Source organism: Anguilla rostrata, chromosome 7, assembly GCF_018555375.3.
Source record: "Anguilla rostrata isolate EN2019 chromosome 7, ASM1855537v3, whole genome shotgun sequence".
In the NCBI taxonomy this organism is placed as follows: Eukaryota; Metazoa; Chordata; class Actinopteri; order Anguilliformes; family Anguillidae; genus Anguilla; species Anguilla rostrata.
Window position 1 is genome coordinate 1,259,126 of NC_057939.1, and position 27,786 is coordinate 1,286,911.

The 27,786-nt window shown below is 48.7% G+C and overlaps 3 protein-coding genes across 6 annotated transcripts; 1 reads left to right on the forward strand and 2 right to left on the reverse strand.

Moving 5' to 3' along the window:
• The first annotated feature begins 305 nt into the window (after positions 1-305).
• LOC135258470 (calcium-binding protein 2-like) lies at positions 306-17,310 on the forward strand. Of its 2 annotated transcripts, none has more exons than XM_064341898.1 (7): positions 306-606; positions 1,513-1,755; positions 12,548-12,578; positions 13,136-13,270; positions 14,556-14,665; positions 14,896-15,043; positions 15,620-17,310. In XM_064341898.1, the coding sequence occupies exons 1-7, from the start codon at positions 520-522 to the stop codon at positions 15,643-15,645; spliced, it is 780 nt and encodes a 259-aa protein (XP_064197968.1). In that variant the 5' UTR covers positions 306-519; the 3' UTR covers positions 15,646-17,310. The 2 variants fall into 2 exon arrangements, with proteins under 2 accessions (XP_064197968.1, XP_064197969.1); XM_064341899.1 differs by lacking the exons at positions 306-606; positions 1,513-1,755 and adding exons at positions 8,004-8,082; positions 10,062-10,304.
• Positions 16,942-23,028, reverse strand: LOC135258456 (trichohyalin-like). Of its 3 annotated transcripts, XR_010330993.1 has the most exons (4): positions 21,997-22,769; positions 20,172-20,462; positions 17,494-19,712; positions 16,942-17,417 (listed from the first exon to the last, which is right to left on the reverse strand). XR_010330993.1 is itself a non-coding variant. In XM_064341877.1 (3 exons), the coding sequence occupies exons 2-3, from the start codon at positions 20,233-20,235 to the stop codon at positions 17,860-17,862; spliced, it is 1,917 nt and encodes a 638-aa protein (XP_064197947.1). In that variant the 5' UTR covers positions 20,236-20,462; positions 22,802-23,028; the 3' UTR covers positions 16,942-17,859. The 3 variants fall into 3 exon arrangements, 2 of the variants coding, with proteins under 2 accessions (XP_064197947.1, XP_064197946.1); XM_064341877.1 differs by lacking the exon at positions 21,997-22,769 and adding an exon at positions 22,802-23,028 and having other exon boundaries at positions 16,942-19,712; XM_064341876.1 differs by having other exon boundaries at positions 16,942-19,712.
• Positions 23,029-23,711: 683 nt separating this feature from the next.
• On the reverse strand, positions 23,712-27,786 carry LOC135258452 (zinc finger protein 135-like). Its single transcript, XM_064341842.1, has 2 exons — positions 27,123-27,786; positions 23,712-26,599 (listed from the first exon to the last, which is right to left on the reverse strand). Exons 1-2 carry the CDS (start codon positions 27,670-27,672, stop codon positions 24,651-24,653), a joined length of 2,499 nt encoding a protein of 832 aa, XP_064197912.1. The 5' UTR covers positions 27,673-27,786; the 3' UTR covers positions 23,712-24,650.

The following is a 27,786-nucleotide window of genomic DNA, read 5'->3' on the forward strand; positions in this document are numbered from 1 at the left end:
GATATTAACATATGCATTTCCTCCCAGTAAATCCTCGTGCACTTGCGTTAGAATTTGATAGGGAGAGACGAGGGGTAGCTAGGTTGGAGGCACATTACAGAGAGAAAGAATGGGAATCAGGGTAAACTTCAGCACATTCAGCTCGTGATGAAATAGTTAAATTTCAGCTGGGGACTGTTCAAAGCAAAGGAGCCAGAGGGTGTTTTTACTTTAAAGCAAAGAGAAATGGGAGACGAATACAAACTTTAGAAAAATACAGACTCAGAGAGAGAGAGGGAGATAGATTTAGGGAGAGAGAGATAGAGTTAGGGAGAGAGAGGATAGCAAGAGTATTTGCTTACACTATACCTCACGCCCCTGACTGGGTGAGTCAGAGAGAGAGGGAGAGAGAGAGAGACGGAGAGAGAGAGAGAGAGAGGGAGAGAGAGAGAGAGAGACGGAGAGAGAGGGAGAGAGAGAGAGAGACGGAGAGAGAGGGAGAGAGAGACGGAGAGAGAGGGAGAGAGTGTAGCAGCAGTGATGTTTATGCTCATTCGTGAGGGATCTGCCGGTCCAGGTGGCAGCGCATCAGGGATGAACCACCAGCCGGAGAAGACCGCCAAGCAGGTAAAGACCACAGCGTGTGTGTGTGTGTGTGTGTGTGTGTGTGTGTGAAACTGTGTGTGTGTATGCGTGTGTGTGTGTGTGCGTGTGTGTGTATGCGTGTGTGTGTGCGTGTGTGTGTGTATGTGTGTGTGTGTGCATGTGTGCGTGCATGTGTGTGAAAGTGTGTGTGTGCATTTGCCTGAGTACGTACATGTGTATGTGTGTGTGTGTGTGTATGTGTGTGTATGTGCAAAACTTACAGTAGATGTTTAAGCACCTGAGGCACAGTTGATTTAGTTCAGTCTTTAGTAAAAGTCTGTGAGTCTGAATCGGGTCTGTCAGCCCTTTAGACACATGCAAAAACACCCAGGCACACTCAAACGCACACAGACACAATCAGGCACACTCAAACGCACACAGACACAATCAGGCACACTCAAACACACATAGACACAATCAGGCAAACTCAAACGCACACAGACACAATCAGGCACACTCAAACGCACACAGACACAATCAGGCACACTCAAACGCACACAGACACAATCAGGCACACTCAAACACACATAGACACAATCAGGCAAACTCAAACGCACACAGACACAATCAGGCACACTCAAACGCACACAGACACAATCAGGCACACTCAAACGCACTCAGAAATGCTCAGACACACTGAAATGCATTCGGACACACTCAGACACTCCTCCCTCCCTCTCTTTCTCCCTGATACCCTCTCTCTCCCTCCCTCGCTCTCTCTCCCTCTCATTCCATCTCTTTTTTGCACTCCCTCTCTCCATCGCTCCCTCCCTCTCCCTGTTTATTTCCCTCCCTCTCTTCCTCCCTCTCTCCCCCTCTCCCTCCTTCTCTCTCTCACTCCCTCTCTCTCTCTCTCTCTCTCTCTCCCTCCCTCCCCCCATCCCTCAGGTACAGGCCGCCATTAAGAAGAAGGTGGAGAAGCAGAAGAGGAGAAGCAGTGAGACGGGCGGGGCTCTGGAGGGGGGTGGGGGGCAGGGTAAGTCCCCCCACAGGGGCCGGGCCCCCAGCGCCGCCTCCATCCTGGAGAAAGAGAGCGGGCAGGAGGAAGAGGAGGATGAGGATGAGGAGCAGAGGAAGCAGGAGAAGGAGAGGACCGACCTGCTACCCATTGTCGACTCAGTCTTTGGGCAGGTACGGGGTGGGGTCTTTGGGCAGGTGAGGGGCGGAGTCTTTGGTCATTTAAGAGGCGAAGTCTTTGGTCAGGTAAAGGTTGGAGTGAGCTGCCACCTGGTCAATCGATCAATCAATAATTCTGTCAATCAGACATTAACTCCATAAATCAATCAGCCATTACAAGGATCCTTTTCATTTCTATGGGGCCGTTTACAATCATAGTCACACATAGTCAAATGGCCACTAAGACTCTCTCTTAGTGGCCATTTTTCAGAGGAGGTAAAAACCAGGGGAAAACATTTAACCCAGCATGGGATCAATTAAAATCTCCTCCTGAATCTCAGAAAGCAGGAACATGGTGGGGCACAGACTGGAAGAGTTCCATCATTGGTACAATGATGATCTGGTTATTGGTGCTGCAGTTAGCTGTACTCTCATGTCATTGGTGCTGTAATTAGTTACATTATGAAGTAATTTGTGCTGTGATTATCATGTACTCCAAGGCAGAAGGGAATCAATTATGATTCTGCTTTATATTAATTTGCTCCATTAAGAATTAAATTCTACATGATTCCCTCAGGAAGCCATCTTTCGAGCTTCTCAAAAGCTCTATATGACTATATACATTTTAATGCAAGTCTGAACAGTGTACAAGTGAATGGGTGTGAAGTGTGAGTGAGAAAGTGTGTGTACCTGTCTGTGTGGGCAGAGAAACAAAGAGACAGAGACACAATTAAGAAATTAGACAATTTAAGTCAGGACAACTCATGAATTCAGATTAAATATTTATATGATTGTGTAAATACATTTTGTGGTTTGACACTGAATATAGATCTGCTTCAGGTACTACAGTGCATGCACCAGAGTGCACTACCCTGTCTAACAGGGAGCACTATACATCTCCCCTACTAAACTAGAGGAATACCAGAACCCCCCCAGTACCCCTGGGTGATGGAGGGTGAGAACAATTCTGAGCAGCAACAGTGAAGCATGCAAAACAGCGAAGGCAAGCAGCAGCACTGAGCGTTGGTTTTAAAAAGACTCTCCATTGGTGATGTGTACCTGTGTACAGTTAAAAGGAAAGTAATGTGTGCATGCGATTGGTTGATTATGGAAACGCGTGAGTATGCAGTTGCTGGGGTCGACTGATTGGATGGCTGCAACTAGAGTTTCCTGGCAGAAAAAGTATGTAAGTCTAGTATCCAAACACAGGATCCTTATCTCCAACCACCCAACACGAATGAGATCACATTAACATGCTGACATCTTGGTAATATCAAATGATCAGAAGCCCATGTGATGAATATTTATGAGTGGGACTAGGTATCCAATGCCATAGTTATATGTCATGAATATTCACGAAGGAGACAAGATAACCAATGTGATCACACCACAAAAAGAATATCCAAAAAGGTGGATCAGATAGTCAGTGTGATAGCTACAGCCATGAATAGATATGAATATATATGAATAGAACATTGTAGCCAATGAGATGAATTATGCAAATATTCATTGCTTCAGTGTGAATATTAATGAGGCGTTCAATTCAATGGATAAGACAGGGCGGGCGGGGGGGCAGGCGAGCGGGCGGGCGGGCGGGCGGGCGGGCGGGCGGGCGGGCGGGCGGGCGGGCGGGCGGGCGGGCGGGCGGGCGGGCGGGCGGGCGGGCGGGCGGGCGGGCGGGCGAGCGGCGGGCGGGCGCGGGCGGGCGGGCGGCGAGCTCGTGAAGCTGGGTGCTGAGGGCGAGGTGGCTGTCATTAAAGCAGCGTCTGGTTAAAATCGGCGAACACCGTAGATCCTTTTACCGTCCCGTTGCATAATGCAGGTCTGCTGAAATATTCATGGTAAGAACCATAGTTCAGATAAGATCGGGAGAGCAAGGCCAACCTGTTGTGGCTGATGCAAACCACCCCCCCAACCCCCCAAATATTTCTACCTGGCGTTTCATGCAACACTGCCCATGAATTCCTGTGAATAATTGAACGCGACACAGGACGGCCACGGAAGGAAGAAACAGGATTAAAAACCCGCGGACCGATCGCTAATCAGTACTCGGCGAGCGCGCGCCCCCGCCGCTGAGCGCCCTCGGCTCGCTGGCTCCGTGTCACGTTTCCATCGCACGTCCAGAGTGACCGGAGGCGCCGCTCCTCGCTGGAGGAGCCGCTCCTCGCTGGAGGAGCCGAGCGGGCCTGGTGTAGTGTTACTCCGCTGCGCGTTCGGATAGGGTTAGGGATAGGGTTAGGGATAGCCTGAAGCTCAACACTGTGACTCTGGACACTCGATAACGGGCGGTGAAACGATAAGACGCGCCCGTATCATGTCGGAAATGAACTCGGTCACTGTTGACAGGTGATGCGTGGCTCTGTTTGGGTAACAGGCCCGTTCCGGGAAAGGCAGTTAGGCCTGCATCTGTACTTCGCTTTTTTGGGTATGGTGATATGCCACTTCAGTTTCTGTCAGTGAACTCTAGGCACACAAGATTAAGGAGTTTTTGCCAATGCTATGAATATTAGCCTGAAATATATTGTGCTGAAAATAGGCATATGTCCAAAACATTATCAGTCACCCATGTTTCCTTGATTTTTTAAGGACACAGCAAAACACACTTGCGTGAATCTCGAATAATTTGCAGGTAAGATTGAGAACCATTAAAATCTCCCGGACTTTATGAGAAATTCAGTGTAAGAAAGCGTAAACCCTCGCGGAGACAACCATACCCCCTCAGCGAGAATGGGCGACACAGGTCTGCTTGTGTGCGGGCGTCATCTGGTGGTTATGTGTTGTCACTGCACATTTAATTTTAGTGCCTCAATTTTAGTGACCTGCGATCCGCTGCCCTCTGGTGCATTGGTGAGAGCATTGCATGCTATTCAACAGTTACTGTGCAAAGTAACAGATCAGCATACTCTACATACTCAACCTACCTACCTAACTGCCTACCTACCTACCGACATACATACATACATACATACCTACCTAACAGCCTACCTACCTACCTATCTACATACATACATACTCTACATACTCAGCCTGCCTACCTACCTACCTACCTACCGACATACATACATACCTACCTAACCTGCCTACATACCTAGATACATACATACATACCTACCTAACAGTCTACCTACCTAACAGCCTACATACATACATACATACATATATGCCTACAGGTATGGGAAGCTGCACTGTAGGAGGCTGTTTTTTGGATAAACTGTGGTCAGTAAATATCCCAGGTCAAACTGTGATCCTAACTCAGTCAAAGCTCTGTATAAATACAATATTATATAATCTATAATGTATACATGCATTATTATGGACCGCTGGGGGGGGAGAGGTCATGGGATAGGCATCCCATTTCAGATCCCTGCTAATGCCTCCAGAACCAATCCAATCAGGGCGTGCTGACAGACTGATTGGATTGGCCAAAGCAATTTAATCAGTAATGACTTCAGGAGCGATTATTCCCACAGCTGCACCCTCCTCTTCTCTGGTCTCCTAAACCGCTGGTGTCCCAAACCCCCACCCCAGCTCTGCGCTCTGCTTTTACCCCTGTATCTGAGTCACCTGCACTGCCCAGCTTTAATCTCACCCCCCCCCCCACCCCAGCTCTGCACTCTACTTACCCGTATCTGAGTCACCTGCACTGCCCAGCTTTAATCTCACCCCCCACCCCTCCCACCCCAGCTCTGCACTCTACTTTTACCCCTGTATCTGAGTCACCTGCACTGCCCAGCTTTAATCTCACCCCCCCACCCCCTCTCCCCCTCCCCCTCCCACCCCAGCTCTGCACTCTGCTTTTACCCCTGTATCTGAGTCACCTGCACTGCCCAGCTTTAATCTCACCCCCCCCAACCCCTCTCCCCCTCCCACCCCCACGTCAGTAAAATCAAACTATCAGGACCCTCACAATCCTCAGCTACCTCTGTCATAATCCTCTGCTTGTTAGGGATTTCATTTTATGAGGCACTGATTTTGCAATCCCACCTCTCTCTCCATCTATCTCTCTCTCTCTCTCTCTGTCTCTCTCCCTCTCTCTCTTTCTCTCTCCCCCTTTCTCTCCTCATTAATCTTTGTCAACTGTAATTTTATAAATACATGTACATTTGAAGCCTTGCCATTTGAAGTATTATTTTCATAATTGTTCCCTAATTATTGATTCTGTTGAATAAATGTGTTTTAATCAGGAAAGAAATGCTGGACTAGTTCAGCACAAAAATGGGGGGGGGGGGGGGGGTGTAGTGATTTTGGTCCCAAAGAGAGCCCTGAAATTTGGGCATCTGGGAGGATTAAGGAGCATTACTCCAGTGATTACAGTCAGACTCCTTCCTGCGTGTGCTGTGAAACACAGCAGCAGATCCATCTGGTTTTGGGGGGTGAGAAGCCTGCTCTCACCGGCTGCCTAAAATAAGAACTGCAAAAACAACCTGTTCGCAAAGGCGTCTCCAACTACTGCTCAACGCCTTTCCAAAGTTCACGTTTTGAGTTTCATTAGCAGAGTCTGTGTGTTTCAGAGTTATTGTGATTCTATGTGTGTGTGTGTGTATAATTAATTATCATTCTGAGTGCTGGCATATGTAACTTCACTAGCTTTATATCAGCGGGTCAGTTATGCGTCTATCTGTGAGCCAGAGTCTGTTTCCCTCTTGGTCCCACATGCTGTAATTACTGCTGATTAGCTGTCAGATATGGGTCTGGATCAATAAGAGTGCTAATTCAACATGGGAAGGAAATACTACTGTGTTAGTGTAATCAGTTTAACCATCAGGGTCCAAGTTGAACTATGCGGTTGTTCCTGTACTTGACGGTATTCTCTCTAGGGTTTCGTCATACTTGTTCCTGGTTATGGTTATACACTTTGTTGTACGTCGCTCTGGATAAGAGCGTCTGCCAAATGCCTGTACTGTAATGTAATGTAAAATGTAAAAGGGAGATGTGATTGGTGGACTGGGTGTAAAAGGCAGATGTGATTGGTGGATTGGGTGTAAAAGGCAGATGTGATTGGTGGACTGGGTGTAAAAGGCAGATGTAATGCACACCAACTGTACTCTGTCCTTCTAGGCTATAACCCTGTCATCTTATCTATCACTCACTCACTCACTCACTCACTCACTCACTCACTCACTCACTCACTCACTCACTCACTCACTCACTCACTCACTCACTCACTCACTCACTCACTCACTCACTCACTCACTCACTCACTCACTAAATGACTCACTCACTCACTCACTGGCACCATTCCTCCCCTTTCTCTCTCTATACATTACCTCCCTCTCACCCTTTAATCTGAAATGCAAGGGATTAAAAAGGCTTCTAATTCTCTCTCTCTCTCTTGCTCTTGCTCACATACACATACATCATTAGTGAAACTAGAAATTTACAGTCAGCAGAGTGAGTGTGGCAGTCCAATGCAACAAGCAAAAAGAGAGGGGGAGGGAAAAAAGAGAGAGAGAATGCATATAGGGAAAGGGGGGACAGGGAGGGGAAATAGAGAGAGAGGGGATAGAAAGGGGAAGAGGGAGAAAGAGAGAGAGGGAGAGAAAGAGGGGATAGAGAGGGGAAATAGAGAGAGAGGGGATAGAGAGGGGAAGGGGGAGGGAGAGAGAGAGAGAGGGAGGGGGGGAGGGGTTGGGATTAAAGCAGGGTTAAAACAGTGACTGGGATACGGGGTAAAGGGAGAAGGCTGGGATGACTTGCGGAGCGAGGGAGCGGCGGTTTGGGAGGAGGAGGAGGGCGCAGTCGGGCTGATCTCCGCTGCGGAGGCCATTACAGTAGCAGGGTGCTCACAGGATGTCTGTGGGGTCCGTGGCCCTCGCGCCATTGGCTGGCTGGTTTTGGAGGCATCGGTAGGAATCTGACGGGCCGTCTCTCTCACGTCCTGCGTGGTCCAATCAGAGACTCAGCATCGTTAGCCTCATTAATATCGCTGTAATTAATACCGTCGCCGCCGACGACCATTAGCACTGACGGAGGCTTCAGAGCAGGGACTCTGACTGAATTACCTTTACCTGATACAGGTGACAAAGAGTCAGAGAGAGAGTGAGGGAGGGAGAGAGGACAGGGGGCGAGAGAGGGAGCGAGGGAGGAAGAGGGAGAGAGGAGAGGGGGCGAGAGAAGGAGAGAGGGAAGAAGAGAGAGAGGGAGCAAGGGAGGAAAAGAGAGAGAGGGAGAAGGGGAGGAAGAGAGAGAGAGGGAGAGAGGTAGGAAGAGAGACAGAAGAAGACAGGGGGGAAGAGAGAGAGGAAGCGAGAGAGAAGGAGAGAGAGGGGGGACCATACAAGGGGACCGAGGGGAGGGATGGGAAATTGCACAAAGCCGTCCATGAGAAACAAAATGAAAAAGGTAAGAATCTCATTTTCTTTTGGGTGTGCGTTTCAAACAGCGTGTTTGTGTTTATACACATACACATGCACTATATGCACATATTATATTATTTGTATGAGTCATAAAAATAATGTGAACTTGAAATAATTCATATTTTTGACTATTTGTATTCAAGACATAGACTCTTCAGCCAACCAATGACTTAGATTAATCACAAAAGTGCAGGAACACACTGAAAACCGGCAGACGCAGTGGTTCTCCAGGAGTTTGGGATCCCTGGCTTACAGGATGGTATACTGAAATTGAACAGGAAATGAATGCGCTTAGCCTTTTCTTTTGGAGCACAGATCTGCCAGCGCAATGGAGTATGCATGTGTGAATGGATGCTGGCTCCCCCCTTTCTGTGATTCAGATAGGAGAGAGATGACTGCTCTCTCTAGTGCGGTTTAGACAGGAGAGAGATGACTGCTCTCTAGCGTAGTTCAAATAGGAGAGAGATGACTGCACTCTCTAGTGTAGTTCAGATAGGAGAGAGATGACTGCACTCTCTAGTGTAGTTCAGATAGGAGAGAGATGACTGCACTCTCTAGTGTAGTTCAGATAGGAGAGAGATGACTGCACTCTCTAGTGTAGTTCAGATAGGAGAGAGATGACTGCACTCTCTAGTGTAGTTCAGATAGGAGAGAGATGACTGCACTCTCTAGTGTAGTTCAGATAGGAGAGAGATGACTGCACTCTCTAGTGTAGTTCAGATAGGAGAGAGATGACTGCACTCTCTAGTGTAGTTCAGATAGGAGAGAGATGACTGCACTCTCTAGTGTAGTTCAGATAGGAGAGAGATGACTGCACTCTCTAGTGTAGTTCAGATAGGAGAGAGATGACTGCTCTCTCTAGTGTAGTTCAGTTAGGAGAGAGATGACTGCTCTCTCTAGTGTAGTTCAGATAGGAGAGAGATGACTGCTCTCTCTAGTGTAGTTCAGATAGGAGAGAGATGACTGCTCTCTCTAGTGTAGTTCAGTTAGGAGAGAGATGACTGCTCTCTCTAGTGCGGTTCAGATAGGAGAGAGATGACTGCTCTCTCTAGTGTAGTTCAGATAGGAGAGAGATGACTGCTCTCTCTAGTGCGGTTTAGATAGGAGAGAGATGACTGCTCTCTCTAGTGTAGTTTAGATAGGAGAGAGATGACTGCACTCTCTAGTGTAGTTCAGATAGGAGAGAGATGACTGCACTCTCTAGTGTAGTTCAGATAGGAGAGAGATGACTGCACTCTCTAGTGTAGTTCAGATAGGAGAGAGATGACTGCACTCTCTAGTTAGTTCAGATAGGAGAGAGATGACTGCCTCTCTAGTGTGTTCAGTTAGGAGAGAGATGACTGCTCTCTCTGTGTAGTTCAGATAGGAGAGAGATGACTGCTCTCTCTAGTGTAGTTCAGTTAGGAGAGAGATGACTGCTCTCTCTAGTGCGGTTCAGATAGGAGAGAGATGACTGCTCTCTCTAGTGTAGTTCAGTTAGGAGAGAGATGACTGCTCTCTCTAGTGTGGTTTAGATAGGAGAGAGATGACTGCTCTCTCTAGTGTGGTACAGATAGGAGAGAGATGACTGCACTCTCTAGTGTAGTTCAGATAGGAGAGAGATGACTGCTCTCTCTAGTGTGGTTTAGATAGGAGAGAGATGACTGCTCTCTCTAGTGTGGTACAGATAGGAGAGAGATGACTGCACTCTCTAGTGTAGTTCAGATAGGAGAGAGATGACTGCTCTCTCTAGTGTGGTTCAGATAGGAGAGAGATGACTGCTCTCTCTAGTGTAGTTCAGTTAGGAGAGAGATGACTGCTCTCTCTAGTGTAGTTCAGATAGGAGAGAGATGACTGCTCTCTCTAGTGTGGTACAGATAGGAGAGAGATGACTGCTCTCTCTAGTGCGGATCAGATGGTGTTGTATTATTGGGGGTTCTGTTTGATTGATTTCGCTCTCATCCTGCGCCGGGCCGGTGCCCGTAGGGGGGAGTGGTTCGGGAGGGGAGCGAAGCGCCCCTGACTGCGGTGGTAAAGAGAGGGTCCCGGGGCAGAAGGGCCCCGGGGGACACCGAGCTGAGCGAAGAGGAGGGGCCCCTGGATGATTCGGGGAGTGACAGGGAGTTCAGCGAGCCGCTGTGCACACTGGTCCAGAACTGCACCGTGCTGCACCACATCGTGGGCCCGGCCTGCATCTTCCTCAGGCAGGGCTTCGCTCAGGCCCAGCTCGTACGTACACTACACAACATGATACACTACACTACACTACACAACATGATACACTACACTACACTACACAACATGATAGACTACACACTACACGCACTACACAACACAATACACTAGAATACACTACACAACATGATACACTACACACTATACGCACTACACACCATGATACACTACACAACACGATACACTAGAATACACTGCACAGTATATACATTATACACTATAATACACTACACTACAAAAACTATACTCATTATACACTATAATACACTACACACTAAACACGATACATTACACACTATATACATAATACACTATAATACACTACACAACATGATACACTATAATACACTACACACTATACACACTACACAACATGCTACACTATAATACACTACACACTATACGCACTACACACCATACACTACACACTATATACATAATGCACTATAATACACTACACCCTATACATACATTATACACTATACACATTATATACTATAATACAGTACACTATACAGATTATATATTATACACTATAACACTACACCCTAATACACCACACAGTATACACTATATACACTACACTGCATACACTATACATCATGCAACAGGACACTACAGACACTACTTTATATGCGTTATACACTATAATACACTACACGCACTATATACATAATACCTTATATACACTGCACAATATATAGTACACTATATACATTATGCACTACATACATACCCTACATACATTATACATATCATGACACCACGTGATCATGTCACGCCATCACCTGCACGCCTATGCAGTCACCTGCCATTTCTCTCATAAAACCTGACAGATGCCTGAGAGCTGGTCCTTTGCGCTGCGTAAAGTCACGACAGCGTAAAAAGGGTCACCTGCTCCGTGCCCGTCTGCTGCCTCAGCAGGAAACAGCTCGGGTTCGAGAGAGAGAGCAGAGGACAGAGACGGGCAATGGTCACATCTGCTCTCTAATCCCAGAATCCTCTCCACCGTCATCTCCTCCCACCCCCTCCAACCCAGGTCTAAAACCGCTCCTGTCACGCATCTTTGTGCCTGTGGCTCTCCATGCGTTCCATTTTTGACGTGTGTGAGCATGCATGCATATGTATGTGTGTGAATATGCTTGTGAGTGTGTATGCGTGTGCATGCCTGTGTGTGTATGTGCGCGTGTGTGTGTGCATATTGGCATAGCCTGGAATTCGGTTGGCGATGCAGATATGAAATTCCTATCCTAAGTGACATAGTTACTCAGGTTCTGCATTGAGGGAGGGGATGGCTGGACAGAATGGGGGAATAGGACTATTTACAGTATATAGTTCTCTGGCAGTGATTATCCATGTCTGCTTGGATTCAGAATTTTCTGTTCTTCACGATCAATACTTTATCGACGTCTGCTGGAGTTTGGTGAAGAGGTTCAAACACGAAAACTCCCTGGACTATGTCTAAGTGTTTGTGTGAGCGTGTGTGTGTTTGCGTGAGTGTGTGTGCTTGTGTGTCTGTGTGTGATTGTGAGTTAGCATGCGTATGAGCTTCCGTGCATGTGCGCGGACTATAATTTCAAACAAACAATGGACATGTGTCCGTGTGTCTTTCACACTAAACCTCCCAAATCTTCTTATCTTCAGCTGTTGCCTGGCAACTACCACCCAGTAATCTGGGGACTATGTCGATTTCTGATCCATGCCATTCCTAGGGTAGCTTTCAAATTGACCTCAAAAAAATACCCCCTATAACTATGGGCAAAAAGACACAGAAGAGTTCTTTGCCAATAATTACACATTTAAGGGGTAAGATCATGAATACTGATAGAATATTATTAACTGACCATTCTGTAGTTGATGTAACAATCACTGCTGGAAGCAATGCAGTTCTAGAACACAGACAAAAAAAGAAAAAAAAAAAAGAAAAGAAAAACATTTCTCGTTTTTATTTGTGTCCATGTCTCAAAAATGTTCTGTTTGGGTACATTTATGTGTATTTATGTGTGTGCATGTGAGTGTGTGAGAGCATGTGTGTCTGCGTGTGTGAGCGTGTGAGTGTATGTGTATGTGGCTGTGTGTGAGTGTGTAAGCGTGTGTGTGTGAGCGTGTGTGTGTGTGTGTGTGTGTGTGTGTGTGTGAGTGTGTGAGTGTGTGTGACTGTGCGTGAGTGTGTGCAGCGTAGTGTGTTAACTGCTTCTCATAGTCTGTCTCTCCGTGTCCCTCTGCACACACTGAAGGACAGAGAGCTGCGCCCTGAGGAGATTGAAGGTACACTCAGGGTCTCTAATACACCCTTTCTTCCCTCCTTCCCATCCCCATCCGCTCGGCCACTTTCACATGGTGTACCCTGGGCATGATACTCTACCCTGGGTATGATACTCTACTCTGGGCATGATACTCTACCCTGGGCATGATACTCTACTCTGGGTATGATACTCTACTCTGGGTATGATACTCTATTCTGGGTATGATACTCTACCCTGGGCATGATACTCTACTCTGGGTATGATACTCTACTCTGGGTATGATACTCTACCCTGGGCATGATACTCTACCCTGGGCATGATACTCTACTCTGGGTATGATACTCTACTCTGGGTATGATACTCTACCCTGGGTATGATACTCTACTCTGGGTATGATACTCTACCCTGGGTATGATACTCTACCCTGGGCATGATACTCTACTCTGGGCATGATACTCTACTCTGGGTATGATACTCTACCCTGGGCATGATGCAAAAATAAATGAGAAAAAATGTTTTTAAAAATATTTGTGTGCGTCTGTGTGTGCACGTGTGTGTGCGTGTGTGTGTGTTGTGCAGAGCTGAACGAAGCCTTTGTGGAGTTTGATAAGGATAAGGATGGCTACATCAGCTGTAGGGACCTGGGGGAGTGCATGAGGACCATGGGCTACATGCCCACAGAGATGGAGCTGATCGAGCTGAGCCAGCAGATTGGTGAGTATACCACATCACAAACACCGCATACACCACAGCACACCACTGCACAAACACAGCATATACCACAGCACAAACACAGCATATACAACTGCACAAACACATCATATACCACTGCACAGACACAGAATATACCACTGCACAGACACAGCATATACCACTGCACAAACACAGCATATACCACTGCACAAACACAGCATATACCACTGCACAAACACAGCATATACCACTTCACAAACACAGCATATACCACTGCACAAACACTGCATATACCACAGCACAAACACAGCATATACCACTGCACACCACAGCACAAACACAGAATATACCACTGCACAAACACAGCATATACCACTTCACAAACACAGAATATACCACTGCACAAACACTGCATATACCACAGCACAAACACAGCATATACCACTGCACACCACAGCACAAACACAGAATATACCACTGCACACCACAGCACAAACACCGCATATACCACTGCACAAACACAGAATATACCACAGTACAAACACAGCATATACCACTTCACAAACACAGCATATACCACTGCACAAACACTGCATATACCACAGCACAAACACAGCATATACCACTGCACACCACAGCACAAACACAGAATATACCACTGCACAAACACAGCATATACCACTTCACAAACACAGAATATACCACTGCACAAACACTGCATATACCACAGCACAAACACAGCACATACCACTGCACACCACAGCACAAACACAGAATATACCACTGCACACCACAGCACAAACACCGCATATACCACTGCACAAACACAGAATATACCACAGCACAAACACAGAATATACCACTGCATAGCACTGTATAGACAGCACAGTGCTTCTGACCACAAATCACTACATCAACTGGGACAGAATGTCACTCAAATTAGCTGTACTGCAAAAACGACAAAATCCATTTTAGACCACATTTATTATACATGCTATTCAGGATATATTAAGTTGTCTGGATCAAATATATTGTTTTTACTACTAATATTTTTAGCACACCAGTGTAACGCTGTGAGATGTTGGCGGGGAGTCTTAACTGTGACTAACAAGTAAACCAAGAATATTTTAGCACAGTTTGGCTAGCTCAGTGATCACTAAATCTGAGGGTTTTATTTAGTAAAACTGTAACACTTACGTTTCCTGAAGGACGAATGTTGATTGCACCCTGGGGTGCGTCCAAATGGGACGCCCCCCTGGCCGCAGCCGGAGATTCACCGATCGTAATTAGTACTCCCATCCTGCAGGTGGCGGAAAGATAGATTTTGAGGACTTTGTTGGGCTAATGGGACCCAAGATGCTGGCAGAGACTGCAGACATGATTGGAGTGAAGGAGCTAAGGGATGCCTTCAGGGAGGCAAGTTTAATACATTCATATCTTTTGTTGCCATATTTTCAGGAATGTCTGTTTGATATGAAAGTATGTAAATATGAAATAGTATGTCAGAGAGACCCACTTTGTAAATTAATTTTAAGTGTTATGCAGGTTGCAGTGAGGTCTGTTTTGTATATTTATTTTAAATGCTGAGCAGGGTTGTCTTTTCCTCAAAATTCTCCCCTCTCTCTCTCCCCCCTCCCACCCCTCAGTTTGACTCTAACGGCGATGGGCAGATCAGCCTATCAGAGCTGAGGGAGGCCATGAAGAAGCTGATGGGGGAGCAGCTGAACCCCCGAGAGATCGATGAGATCCTCAGAGACGTGGACCTGAATGGAGACGGACTGGTGGACTTCGAGGGTGAGAGAGGGGGAGAGAGGGAGAGAGAGAGAGAGAGGGGGAGGGAGAGAGAAAGAGGGGGAGAGAGGGGGAGGGAGAGAGAGAGAGGGGGAGGGAGGGGGAGAAAGGGAGAGAGGGGGAGGGAGAGAGAGAGAGGGGGAGAGAGGGAGAGGGAGGGGGAGAGAGGGAGAGAGAGGGGGAGGGAGAGAGAGAGGGGGGGAGGGGGGAGAGGGAGACGGAGAGAGGGAGAGAGGTGAGGAGGGGGAGAAAGAGGGAGGGAGAGAGGGAGAGAGAGAGAGGGTGTGAGCATGGGAGAGAGCAGGAGAGGTTTAGCATAGTTAGATTCATTGAACATTATCTGTGCAATTAATCCACTATTTTATCCGACCTCTTACCGCTGTTTTCTCAACTTGCAAGGTCTTCTTGAGTGTTTTTAACTTGCCATGAAGTTCCATGAATTTCCCAAGTACTGATTTTTTCATTGTTTTCTATAAAACTATTTTCATCCGCATTTTATTCTCTCGATTTTGAGTAGTCCTCCATCTCCATCTCTGATTCTTTCTGACCCCCTGACTGACTCTGTCTCTCACTCCACAGAGTTCGTCCGTATGATGTCCCGTTGACACCAGCTAAGTCCAGAAAAGGGGAAGGAGGGAACTGTCAACCTTTTCTTTTGTGTATACAATATAGATTCTTTTTTTTTTTTTTACTTTTTTGGTCATCCTTCATTAAATTGTCCATGTGGAAAACCAACATAAATCTTTACAATAAGATAACTCTATTATTTGCTCAGGACATTATGGGTAGTGGACTGCGATACCTGTCCTGCAACTAAAAACTTCGGCTTTAACTTAGGATAAAGGTCCTGATGATGGCGCGAAAAAGAACAAGCAGCACTTTAATGCTAACACATACATGCTAACTGGCATAAGCAATAATGAGCCGCAGAATAAATCTGCATTTTAAAAACGTTTACTTGCTTTACTGTATTGTTTTATTTAACAGGGACCGTTGCCCGTCACAACTGATGCACCAGAGTTACCTCCACGACTAATTTTCACCCGTGGTTTCTGGGCAGGGAACACTTTATACAGAATACATGAAAATAAAACAAGGAAGAAATACATTACAAAAGATTACACCTCAGCAATCCATGTGAGAAGTAACCGGTGACCAGGCACAGATAAAATACTAACGGCTGACTTGCTTTGAGCAGCACTCTCAAAGCTGCTTGGAACTGAGTTCAGTCGGCCTTGCTTTGACTGAAAAGGCTGATTGGCCAAAGGTTGTTGATATAAACTGTGCTGAAAAGTAATCAAGAACGTTTATAACCTTAAAAGTAAAGCAAGCATTTGCATAAAATGTTGTCAAATGTCAGCAAAATATATCTTTTTATCATATTGCCATGGTGATAATTTCTTGACTTATTTGTCCAGTATTTTCAGTTACTGTGGACCAGCTCGGATTTGGCCAGTCATCCTGTGGTGGTCCACAGCAGTTAAACCTGTGTCATAAGCTAATGCAACAAATTAAATCTCTCAGGCTAACATTAAAAACAGTTATATATTTGCAAGTTCATATATGCAGACTATGCAACTGTGCTTGTACTCCGTTCATTGAATTAACTCCTCTTCTTTTTGCACTATGGTAAAGACATTATTTGGGTAATGGCAAAGTTTACAGTACTGTAATCTTTTTTTGTAAAACGTTTATATCAAATCCACAATTGTCTCCATGTGTGAGTCACAGTAGAGTCACAGAGTCAGAGCCAGGACAGTGGAAATTATTCACGTCAGTTGAGATCAGGCACGAGAGTGTGCTGTAGTATGTCACCATGGACACTCTTGACTAAACTCAGGTAAGAAAAGGGCTATATTCTGTTCAGAGTTCACCACAGTTAGACTGACAGGAAAAGTATATCTAAGCCAATAACTTTTCACCTTTATTGTTGTGAGGAGTAAATCAAATAAGTTGACAGCACAGAAATCTGATACCCAAATGTTTGTGTTTCTGTCTAGTAAATAAAATCATAATTATTTGAATGTGACCCATCCCCACAAAATTTATTTCAATTAAAAAAGTTTCACAGGGCAATTTGGGAAATGTTAATTTCTTTTTGACAATCAGTTGCATCACTGGTGTGTTTATCAAGTCTAATGTTGTAAATACAATCATTTTCTAAAACAAATCCTAAAGATTGCTTATTGTGATGTTCATTAATGTGATGATCCTAACTTTTCAACAAATAAAACTGAATTAAATTAATTAAAAGTATCAATTTCAAATTGTTTGGTTGTTTGTCATGATTAAGAAGGGCAAATCTGCTGGACTTCAGCTGGAACTAGGCATTATGGTCAGAACTTTTGAACTCCGGTGGTATTTTGGTTAGATTATACTGGCGGTATTTTGGTAAGATTATACTGGCGGTATTTTGGTAAGATTATACTGGCGGTATTTTGGTTAGATTATACTATATTATACTGGCGGTTTTTTTTGTTATATACAAATAACTACATTAAATATTTTGATATATTTCAGGACATACATACATTTACTCTGGCACTCCAGCAGTGCCCTCTTAAGCACACATAGAAAATAATCTTAAAGAACACAATTTTACAACTTTCACAACATACACTATCATATCATCACATTCACAAGTGAAGACACATACGATTCAAACACATAACATTTATAAGACCATATTGGTGCATCATGCCCTTAACCCCAACATATTCATCTTTTAAAAATGTTTTGCTTATACAGTATTAGAATATTTTGTGGGATACAGACACTGCACACAGAACTGTCTCTGTACTCAAGGTCTGACTGCGGAGTCAGCCCTGCGTGGTGGGTATTTGTGGGGATTTGCATTTCTCTTTTTGGGGTGCCCGGTCCCCCCTCCCCCCCAGCACAGCCATGAGCTGGGCTCCTACTGCAGCCCCTATTGCTGCTCCTGCCCCAGCTCCCCCCACCGCCCCCCTAAACGCCCCTACAGCAGCACCGATGACTGCCCCCAGTGTCATGGCAACAGGGTGGAGACAGGGCTTCATGAAAAACTGCTCCTTCTCCTCCCTGTCTCTCCTCCTCTTCTCCTTTCTCACTTTCTGCACCTCCCCAGCCGAGGCTCCTCGCTCACTCTGCACCTGCGTCTGTTCCTCCCCTTTCATCCTCATCCTCAGGTCCTCTTCCCCTTTTCTCCACTCCTCCCTCACCACATCTTCCCTTTGCCTAGACCCTTCAAAGTTTATTTTCAATGCCTCTTCCCTGTCCCTCTGCTGCTCCTCAAAGATCAGTTTTAACTCCTCTTCCCTGTTCCTCTGCCGCTCCTCACAGATCAGTTTTAGCTCCTCTTCCCAGTCCCTCTGCCACTCCTCAAAGCTCAGCTTTAGCCCCTCTTCCCTGTTCCTCTGCTGCTCCTCAAAGATCAGTTTGTACTCCTCTTCCTTGTCCCTCTGCTGCTCCTCAAAAATCAGTTTTAACTCCTCTTCCCTGTTCCTTTGCTGTTCCTCAAGAGTCAGTTTTAGCTCCTCTTCCCTGTTCCTCTGCTGCTCCTCAAAGATCAGTTTTAGCTCCTCTTCCCTGTTCCTCTGCTGCTCCTCAAAGATCAGTTTGTACTCCTCTTCCCTGTTCCTTTGCTGCTCCTCAAAGGTCAGTTTTAACTCCTCTTCCCTGTTCCTCTGCTGCTCCTCAAAGATCAGTTTGTACTCCTCTTCCTTGTTCCTCTGCTGCTCCTCAAAAGTCAGTTTTAACCCCTCTTCCCTGTTCCTTTGCTGCTCCTCAAAAGTCAGTTTTAACTCCTCTTCCTTGTTCCTCTGCTGCTCCTCAAAGATCAGTTTGTACTCCTCTTCCCTGTTCCTCTGCTGCTCCTCAAAGATCAGTTTGTACTCCTCTTCCCTGTTCCTCTGCTCCTCCTCTTGCTCCTGGGTTTTCAGCTTGTAACTCCTCCTCGCCTCCTCCACCTCCCTCTCCTTCTCCTCCAGCCGCAGTCTCAGGGCCTCCTCCCCCTCGCTGACCCTCCTCTGCGGTCCCCCCTCCCCTTCCCCCTCCCACTCACCCAGGGGCGGAGTTTGGGGCTTGTAGTGCCAGCCGTCATTGGCCACCACCATCCTCTCGATCTTCTCCAGCAGCTGGGTCACCTGCCGGGCCTGAGCGGGCGTGGCCCTGCTGGAGAGGGCGTGGCACCTGCCCCCGCACGCTTCCGCCAGCCTCTGGAGGTCCCGCCCCCTCCGCTCCACCTGCTGCTGGACGGGGGCGTCGCCCAGCCGGTCGGCCTGGGTGAAGAGCAGGATGGTGTGCCTCCACACCCCGTCTCCGAAGAGCTCCAGGTGGTCCTGGGCCTCCCGCCGCTGGGGCTCGCTGAACAGGCTCCAGGCCACCGGCACCGCCAGCAGGAAGGCGTGGGGCCCCCAGGGGCACAGCGAGAGGCTGCGCCGAAGCTCCCGCCTCACCGCCTCCGCTGGCTCCCCCGCCGGGCCTCCCCACCCCGGGGTGTCAATCACACTCACCTCCCGCCCCTCCACCTCCCCCTTTCCCCGCAGGCTCCGCCCCGTCCCGCCCCCAACCCGGAAGACCTCCCGGCCCAGGATGGCGTTCCCCGCCGAGCTCTTCCCCGCCCCGCTCTCCCCCAGCAGCACGATCCTCAGCTGGGACAGCTGGTACGCCTCACACACCCCCGTCTGCTTCCTCCCTGCACCACAGGCAAAACAGCGCCCCCTGCAGTTAAAGCCTGGAACCGTTTTACAGTAACTGTGTAACACAGGAATAAAACATCTGTACAGGCGTAATCACTCCTGTTTGTTATTATTATTCACCAAGCAGTTTTCTCTGAGCAACAGCACTTGTATAAAATAATTTTCTAGTTTTTTGAGCAAATAACATTTTATACAGATTTAATCGCTCATCTTCATAAAGTATGCGAGTATAATCTGAGGGCACTGTAGGTGTCTACAAACAGTACTTTCAAAATATGAATGTATTTCACATTCACGTGCGTTTAGTGTATAAATGAGCAACGCGGCGAGGAGGTGAAAGGTCAAGAGGCCGACGGTTGAACTCCAGCGCTCAGGCCACAGCACCTCGAGAGCAGCGTTAGTGCATAAAGGCGGAAAAAGACAAAGGACAGAATGGCTCATGCAGCTGAACTCACTGATTAGGAACGGCGAGATTCTGCCTGCCTCCTTGTCCACGACTCTCCTCTTTCGCCCAAACATGGTGGGTTTGTTTCAGAGAACTCCTGAGGCTCACGTTCAGGTCCTCCGTTCTCTTTGGTTTCCACCCTTTCCCCCTCCTCCGGCTTCACTTCCTGCCTTTGTCCGCAGGACAGGAAGTGGACTCCATCAGGCCCACATCTTGAAAGCTGGCTTTGTTAATGGACACGTTTGTGCTGCTGGTGACCTCTCCAGCACACTGGCACACAGGTTCAGCTCCTTCGACTGGACTGTGGACAGACACACGGACACAGGAAGTTGTGGACAGACACACAGACACAGGATGGTGTGGACAGACACATGGACACAGGACGGTGTGGACAGACACACGGACACAGGACGGTGTGGACAGACACACGGACACAGGAAGTTGTGGACAGACACACAGACACAGGATGGTGTGGACAGACACATGGACACAGGACGGTGTGGACAGACACACGGACACAGGACGGTGTGGACAGACACACGGACACAGGACGGTGTGGACAGACAGACAGACAGATAATGACCCTGCGTGTTTGAGGCCCACACAGAACACTGCCATTGTCCCTTTGGGCAAGGTACCTAATCCTGAATTTCATCACTAAGTGTCCAGCTGCATAAACGGATGTAAGAGAATGTAAACAGCTCAAATTGCTCTGGATACAGGCCTCTGCTGAATGCATGAGATGCAGAAATGCGCTCATTCTTGGAGCTCAGATCACACAGGCATGATTCAAAGAAGGGGAAGTGCTTTTGTACCCTTCAGCAAGGTGCATAACCTGACTGGTTTCAGTGAGTATCCAGTTGCATAGACAAATTGTACGTAAAAAAAAAAAGGAACTGAGCAAGTTGTCTTAGAGTATCTGCTGAAATGTACATGATGTGCAATGTTTAACGAGGACAACAGGTCATTCATCCAAGCTAGCCATTTTGCCTACTCTAGCAAGTGAGCCAACCCCCGGGTCTAACCTGGGTTGCTTGCTGCCACACGACCTCACAAGCTACTCCATGCGTTAAAACCACTTCCTGATTATCGCAGTGAAATCTAGCTTTGGCTAATTAGGTACAGGTGCAAAGTCCACCCCTTATTTCATGCTCAACTGTGTGAGAAGCGTAAAGCAGTGCTCAGGGGTCAAAGGTCAGTAAACTCAAGGAATTCACCCCCACCGCTCCCCACCCCACCCCCCAACCAAACACACGCAGGCGACCTTTGCAAACGTCATCACACATTTTATAGAAAATCTATAAAACTATACAGCAGACTAGAGACGAAACGTCTGCTCGATCACTTAATGAACACAACAAGCAGAACACAACATACTTGTGTTTATATCTATGGGACTATTAGCCTCTAGAATTAACAGCCCTTATGTTCTAACAGTTTATTCGCAGAGTTTGTAGTTTTTCCACTCCAGGGATTCACATTTTAAAGGTAAAACACATATCTGTGTTAATTTCAGACAGCTGTAAGCATAAGGTCACACCTGCCTACGTTCCATATACATTTGCCACTGTAAACATAAGCAAGCATGCAGTCCACCCAAGCAATCAATCAATCAGCAGAACAGTTTGCCAAATAAAGGAATTTTGCCAATAAACAATAATGTGGAAGTCTGGAAATGAAGGTAATCGTTGCATTTTAACTCCTGTTAAAAGCAGTGTTCGTAATGATTAATGAGCTCAGAAGTGCGAAACAATCCCGTCGTCTGTATCGAGAAGCAGTCCGAACACACGACCTTCAGCGCGTTTACGTCTGAGGGAATCCCGTCTGCCGCTTACCTGTGGAACGCCTTCCTGAGCTCCTCCTGCCCCGCAGCTCAGTCTGAGCGAACAGGCACACACTCTCACCTGCCCCTCGCTCTGGTGTCACCCTTTTGCTTCCTGTCCCCCTTGTGACCCTGTGCATCACTTCCTGTCTCTCACATCACCCTGTACATCACTTCCTGTCTCTCACATGACCCTGTACATCACTTGCTGTCTCTCACATGACGCTGTACATCACTTGCTGTCTCTCACATGACACTGTACATCACTTCCTGTCTCTCACATGACCCTGTGTAGTCCAAAGAACCCCCGTCTCCCTTTCATACCAGCAGCGTTACAGTACAGATCACCAAACAGCCATAAAATGCATGTTTACACGCGCACGCGCACACACACACACACGCACAAAAACACACACGCACACGCACAAACACACGCACACACACACACACGCTCAGGGTGAACAGAGGGCATCCCCTGATAAGAAAAATACACACAATACTAAATGGCAGTGGAGAATCTGCACTCACTGATTGTGGCTTCACACCTGTGATGCAGTAGAATATATATATATATATTTTTAAATTATTATTATTTAACCTTTATTTAACCAGGGAAGGTCCCATTGAGATTAGAAATCTCTTTTTCAAGGGAGCCCTGCTCAAGACAGGCAGCAGCACAAAAATGTTGCAAATAAAACAAAACAGTGGTTTGTGTGGTAAACTGAGGGCATCCATTGAAAAAAAGTTACACAGAATTCAAAATGGCAGTGGACACCATTACTCCACAGTCTGACAGCGCTCACCTGGCTGGACCTTACCTGCAGTATCTGCTTCTGTCCTGAGCCAGATGCTTCTGTACGAACACCAGCAGGCATCCACACCTGTGCCAAAATACATTACCTGCGTCCTGAGGGAAAGGAGCGTCATCCAGGCCATCTCAACGCGCTAGAGAAACACTCCAGCAGGATGCAGTCCCTGGCCAATCGGGCCAACAAGGTGCCTACTGCGCTTGGGCCAAATCACACCAGAGAAATTCCCCGCAAGTTTAAATTTGTGTTTACCTGACGACATGAAGAATGTTGTTGGTGTCACACTTGTCCACTTGTCTGAAATAAGAGAAGGATTGTAAACCCCGATACACCTCTCAGGTCATCACTGCAAAAAAAAAAGTCTTAAGTATTAGTGTTGCAATGAGACTTAAAATCTTCCTGCTTTATCTCAAGGAGAAAATATTAAGCTTGTTTTAAGTTACTTTTTGTTTGAAAAGTGAAACTCTCACCTCGTTGGCAAATCTTTTTGTCTCATTTAGCAAAAAAGGAATAGGAATAAGATTTAAAGTCTAAAATGCTTGTTAAGATTGACTTATTTTTTGTTTTTTTGCAATGATCACACCATCATCCACCTGTACTGCATAGATTACACTGTAACTCACTCTGGATGTGCTTGTTAAATTCCAGTAAAGATTCAGGTGGATTGGCAAAGAAGGATTTTTGCTGCTTTTTGCAGAACTGTACCAGAGGTTCAACCCAAAACCCATTTAACCCAAGATTATTATTTCCAGAAAACCCACTAATGGCACTGCCGTTGTGCAGGAATGTTCTGGTAAGCCAACATTTGGTACTGGAGAACTTTACACCTTACAACCCAATAAAACCAAACACAATAACCACCCAGTGTTTTTTATATAAAATAACAATATATTTTTTAACAGCAGTCTTCAACAGCATTGAGCATAAAAAAACACTCAGTTTTATCCGAATGAAAGATCATTAAAGAATGGAAATCATAAAGGTGAGCAAGGAGTGGGGCATGGAGGGGTGGGGCAGAGAGGGGCGGGGCAGAAAGGATGAGGAGCTGAAATAACGGGAGAATGAGGCTTCATGACACCAAAAACCAATGGTCCTATCAGTCATATACTATCAGTCATGTATTGATTTCAACGAATCATCATGCTTTGCTGTGAGGTGAAAAATGTTTTAATCGGCTCGAAGGAGCCAATGACTGACAGCTGATCACAGCTCCGCCCATCGCTGAGTTCAGGAAACATCAATCTGAGACCAGTACAGAACAGACAGACGTTCTGACGACGGGAAAAGGTCACTCACATGGAGCCTGGCTTCCACCCCCACAGAGACTGCTGCTCCCGCAGCTCCACAAGGCCAGATTCAGGATTTATAAATACATGCACCCATTCATTGCACCTGATTCAATCAGCAGCGAGTCACACACAAAAGTAAGAGCTCCTCTCACCCCCTGTTCAGGACTTTGGTTTTCCAAACTGTGAATGTGGAGGGGGGGAAGGACAAGTTTAGACTGGATCCAGGCCAGGGACTGAATCCCGAACAGGGACCGAATCTGAATCCCGAACAGGGACTGAATCCCGAACAGGGACCGAATCTGAATCCCGAACAGGGACTGAATCTGAATCCCGAACAGGGACCGAATCTGAATCCCGAACAGGGACCGAATCTGAATCCCGAACAGGGACCGAATCCCGAACAGGGACCGAATCTGAATCCCGAACAGGGACCGAATCCCAAACAGGGACCAAATCTGAATCCCGAACAGGGTCCGGCGCTCTGCTCTGAACGGACGAAGGCGAGGACACTGGAGTGTTCTCTCTGAGGGAGGCGATGTTGGCCGTCTCTGCTCTGGCTGCAGAGCCCTCTAGGCTTTGGGCTCCAGGGGTGGGAGGAGTCTGGAGGAGGCCTGGGCGCTCGGCGAGCCCGTGGCGTCCGAGGGGGGCGTGGCTGCTGGCGTGCCGGGCGGAGCCGACTTGGCCGAGGACCGCGTGGCGATTTTGAGCCCGGTCTCTGCGGCGGCTTTGGCCCCGCCCAGGGGAGGAGTCCTAGCCGCAGGCTGTGCCGGTGCGTCGTTTGGCGGTTTTGGCGAAGGCCTCGTGTCAGCTTTCCTGCCCCCCTTCGCCGCGGGCGCGGCATCCGGCGCGGGGGCCTTCCTCCGCGTCTTCGACACGGCTCGGGACACAGGCATTATGGGTACCTTGGCAACAGTCGTCATGGGGGTCACAACCGTTGACGAGGCCAAGACGGGGATAGACACGCCCTGCCCGGCCAGCAGGAAAACGACGGGCCCCAACACCTTACCCCCCCTCGGGGCCCCTGGGCCGGCTGCTGCCCCCACCCGCTGCTGCCCCCCCCGTTCTGCCCCCGCCTGCCGGGGCAGAATCCTGGGGAACCTCTGCAGGCCTTGCAGGAGCTTGGGGTCGGTGTGGGCGGGGCCGTGGAGGGCGAGCCGGTGCTCCTGCAGCAGGGGCGGACTGGCGAAGCTGAGCTGGCAGGGGGCGCAGCGGAGCGGCTGGTCGGGGGCGAGGTGCACGCGGCGCCGGTGGGTACGCTGCTCCCTCGCCCGCAGGAAGCGGCGTGGGCACAGGTCGCAGGCGAAGGGGCGCTGGCCTGTGTGCGTGAGCCGGTGCGAGGTCAGGTGGTGCAGGCGGCGGAAGGCGCGCGGGCAGTCGGGGCAGGGGTACGGCCGCTCCCCGCTGTGCGCCCGGGCGTGCAGCTTCACCTCGTACTCCGTCTTGAAGCGCTTGCCGCAGTCGGGGCAAGGGTGCGAGCGGCGCAGGCCGTGCCGCAGCGTGTGCGCCCGCAGCTCGCCGGCGGAGCGGAAGCAGAGCGGGCACTGCCCGCAGGCGAAGGGGCGCGCGTCCGAGTGCGTGCGGGCGTGGCGCCGCAGGTGGCGGGCGCAGCGGAAGCTCTTGGGGCAGCTGGGGCAGGCGTGCGGGCGCTCGCGCTGGTGGGTGACGCGGTGCAGGCTCAGCGCCGCCGCCTGGCCGAAGCGCTTGTGGCACTGCCCGCACTCGTAGGGCCGCTCGCCCGTGTGCGTGCGCTCGTGATTGGCCAGCTGCCCGGCGCTGGCGTAGGCCTTCCCGCAGTGCGCGCACATGCAGAGTTTGGGGCGGGGCTGCGCGGCGGCGGCGGGGGGCCTGGGGCGGCCCTCGTGCGTGCGCAGGTGGCTCTGGAGCCCGTCGGAGCGGTAGAAGCGTTTGGGGCACTGAGGGCAGGCGTGCGGCTTCACGCCGGTGTGCCGCCGCTGGTGCTTCTTGGCGGACTCCGGGCGGGTGAATCGCTGCCCGCAGACCTCGCAGGAGAACGGCTTCTCGCCGCTGTGGCTGCGCAGGTGCGACGCCAGGCCCTTGCGCTGCTTGAAGCTCCGCCCACAGTGGGGGCAGTCATGGCCGCCGCCGGGCCCGCCCTCGCCGCCCCCCTCGCCGTGCCTGCGCATGTGCCTGCGCAGAACCCACTCTTTGCTGAAGCTCTTCCAGCACCGGCTGCAGCTGTGGGGGGCCGCCCCCGGCCCCGGGGCCCCCGTCGGAGGCGTGGCAGCGTCCGCGGGGCCCCCCCTCACCGGAGGGGGCTCCCCCCCGCCGTCTCCCTCGGCCCCCCAGGGCCCGGCGTAGGAGTGGGAGATCTCCAGCACCACCTCCCCTTTCTCGTCCTGGGGCCCGCCCTGGGGGTCGTCCCCGCAGAGGGAACCCCCATCCAGGGCCGTGGTCGCCACGGTGAGCTCGTAATCCACTGCCGGCTCCGCCTCCACGAAGCAGGCCGCTTCCGGAACATTCCGAACCACGGCAGCGCCGCTCTCCTGTTCCAGTCCCACTGAAGAGCGAGGGGGGGGGGGGGGGGGACAGAGGAGGGAGGGAGAAGAGAGAGAGAGAGGTGGGGGGTAGAGAGAGAGAAAGAGAAGGACATCAAACAGTGAATACATTTTCCGATTCTCCATTTAATTTCCACCTTTGCTTTGCTGCAGTTAACCATGTCCCATTCAAATGTTCAACAAACTGTTGATTTGTCATAAACACATAAGGAGATATTTTTGTTTTTTCTCTCACTGCTGAGTTAGGTAGCTGATCAGTTGATCATAAGTGCTAAATGCTAAACCTGCAACATCCACAACTACATCAGTACTGCTACAGACAGTCAACAGAGCAGAAACATGCTAGATCCTCTGAAACACAGGGTACTGAAAAACAGCTAGCGAGGCTGCACACAGCTTAATCTTCTCCTAGATTGATCCTAGCTACAATAGCCTACTCAACATGTCACTGACGCTTCCATAATCGTTCTATGTATGTTAGTACGCGTGCTGTTGTCCAGTTGGTGAAATGAGCATGAATCGAACCTGCATCGTTGTCAATTCGTTCGATCTCTTCAAACACCGCTGGGGATTCGGTGGGCCGGTCGTCGGGTGAGCCAAAGCTAACGGCTTTCAGAGTAACTTGCGTCTGCGTTTCTAAAACGTGTAGCTGTTCAGCCAGGTGTCTAATCTCCGCTTCCTTTGCAGCGATCTTCTCGTGAAACTGGACCACGGTGTCCTTTACCCAGGCGATAATCTCAACCATGGCCTGTTTTAGGAGACAGTCCATGCAAGACGTCAGCTGTGTTTGAAATTCCAATAAAATCTCCGTATCCGATTGCCTGTCGCCTGTTTCGGGTTCTCCAAATATGACCGGTGTTTTTTCCGCTTTGGACTTCCCCAGCTGACTTTCTGGATAATTCGGGTTAGCTGATGCGAGACGTTTCTCAGTTTCCTTGGAGACAACATTATCTTTATTTGGAGAAAACTTGTCTTTCACAAGAGCAGTTATCTCAGTTGTGGTTCGTTTCAAAAGAGAGTCCATGCACGAGTCCAGTTGCACCTGAAGCGTAAACATGTACGCGGTTTCTTCCATTTCCAAGTATCTGCATTTAGTCGACGCGTTGGACTAAATTGTAAAATATGTTCCCCTTGCACTTCTTGATGGAAGTTAATAAACTCAAGATTGGACCAAACAATGCCGGAACAA

Excerpts from the sequence above, each read along its gene's own strand:
- LOC135258452 (XM_064341842.1), bottom strand. The coding sequence starts at position 27,672 with ATGGAAGAAACCGCGTACATGTTTACGCTTCAGGTGCAACTGGACTCG. Across the intron at positions 26,600-27,122 it reads ACGAATTGACAACGATGCAG|TGGGACTGGAACAGGAGAGC; the intron begins GTTCGATTCATG and ends CTCGCTCTTCAG.
- LOC135258456 (XM_064341877.1), bottom strand. The coding sequence starts at position 20,235 with ATGTTTGGGCGAAAGAGGAGAGTCGTGGACAAGGAGGCAGGCAGAATC. Across the intron at positions 19,713-20,171 it reads AATCTCGCCGTTCCTAATCA|GGAGGAAGCAGACGGGGGTG; the intron begins GTGAGTTCAGCT and ends CCTGTGGTGCAG.
- LOC135258470 (XM_064341898.1), top strand. The coding sequence starts at position 520 with ATGTTTATGCTCATTCGTGAGGGATCTGCCGGTCCAGGTGGCAGCGCA. Across the intron at positions 1,756-12,547 it reads TCGACTCAGTCTTTGGGCAG|GACAGAGAGCTGCGCCCTGA; the intron begins GTACGGGGTGGG and ends CACACACTGAAG. Across the intron at positions 12,579-13,135 it reads GCGCCCTGAGGAGATTGAAG|AGCTGAACGAAGCCTTTGTG; the intron begins GTACACTCAGGG and ends TGTGTTGTGCAG.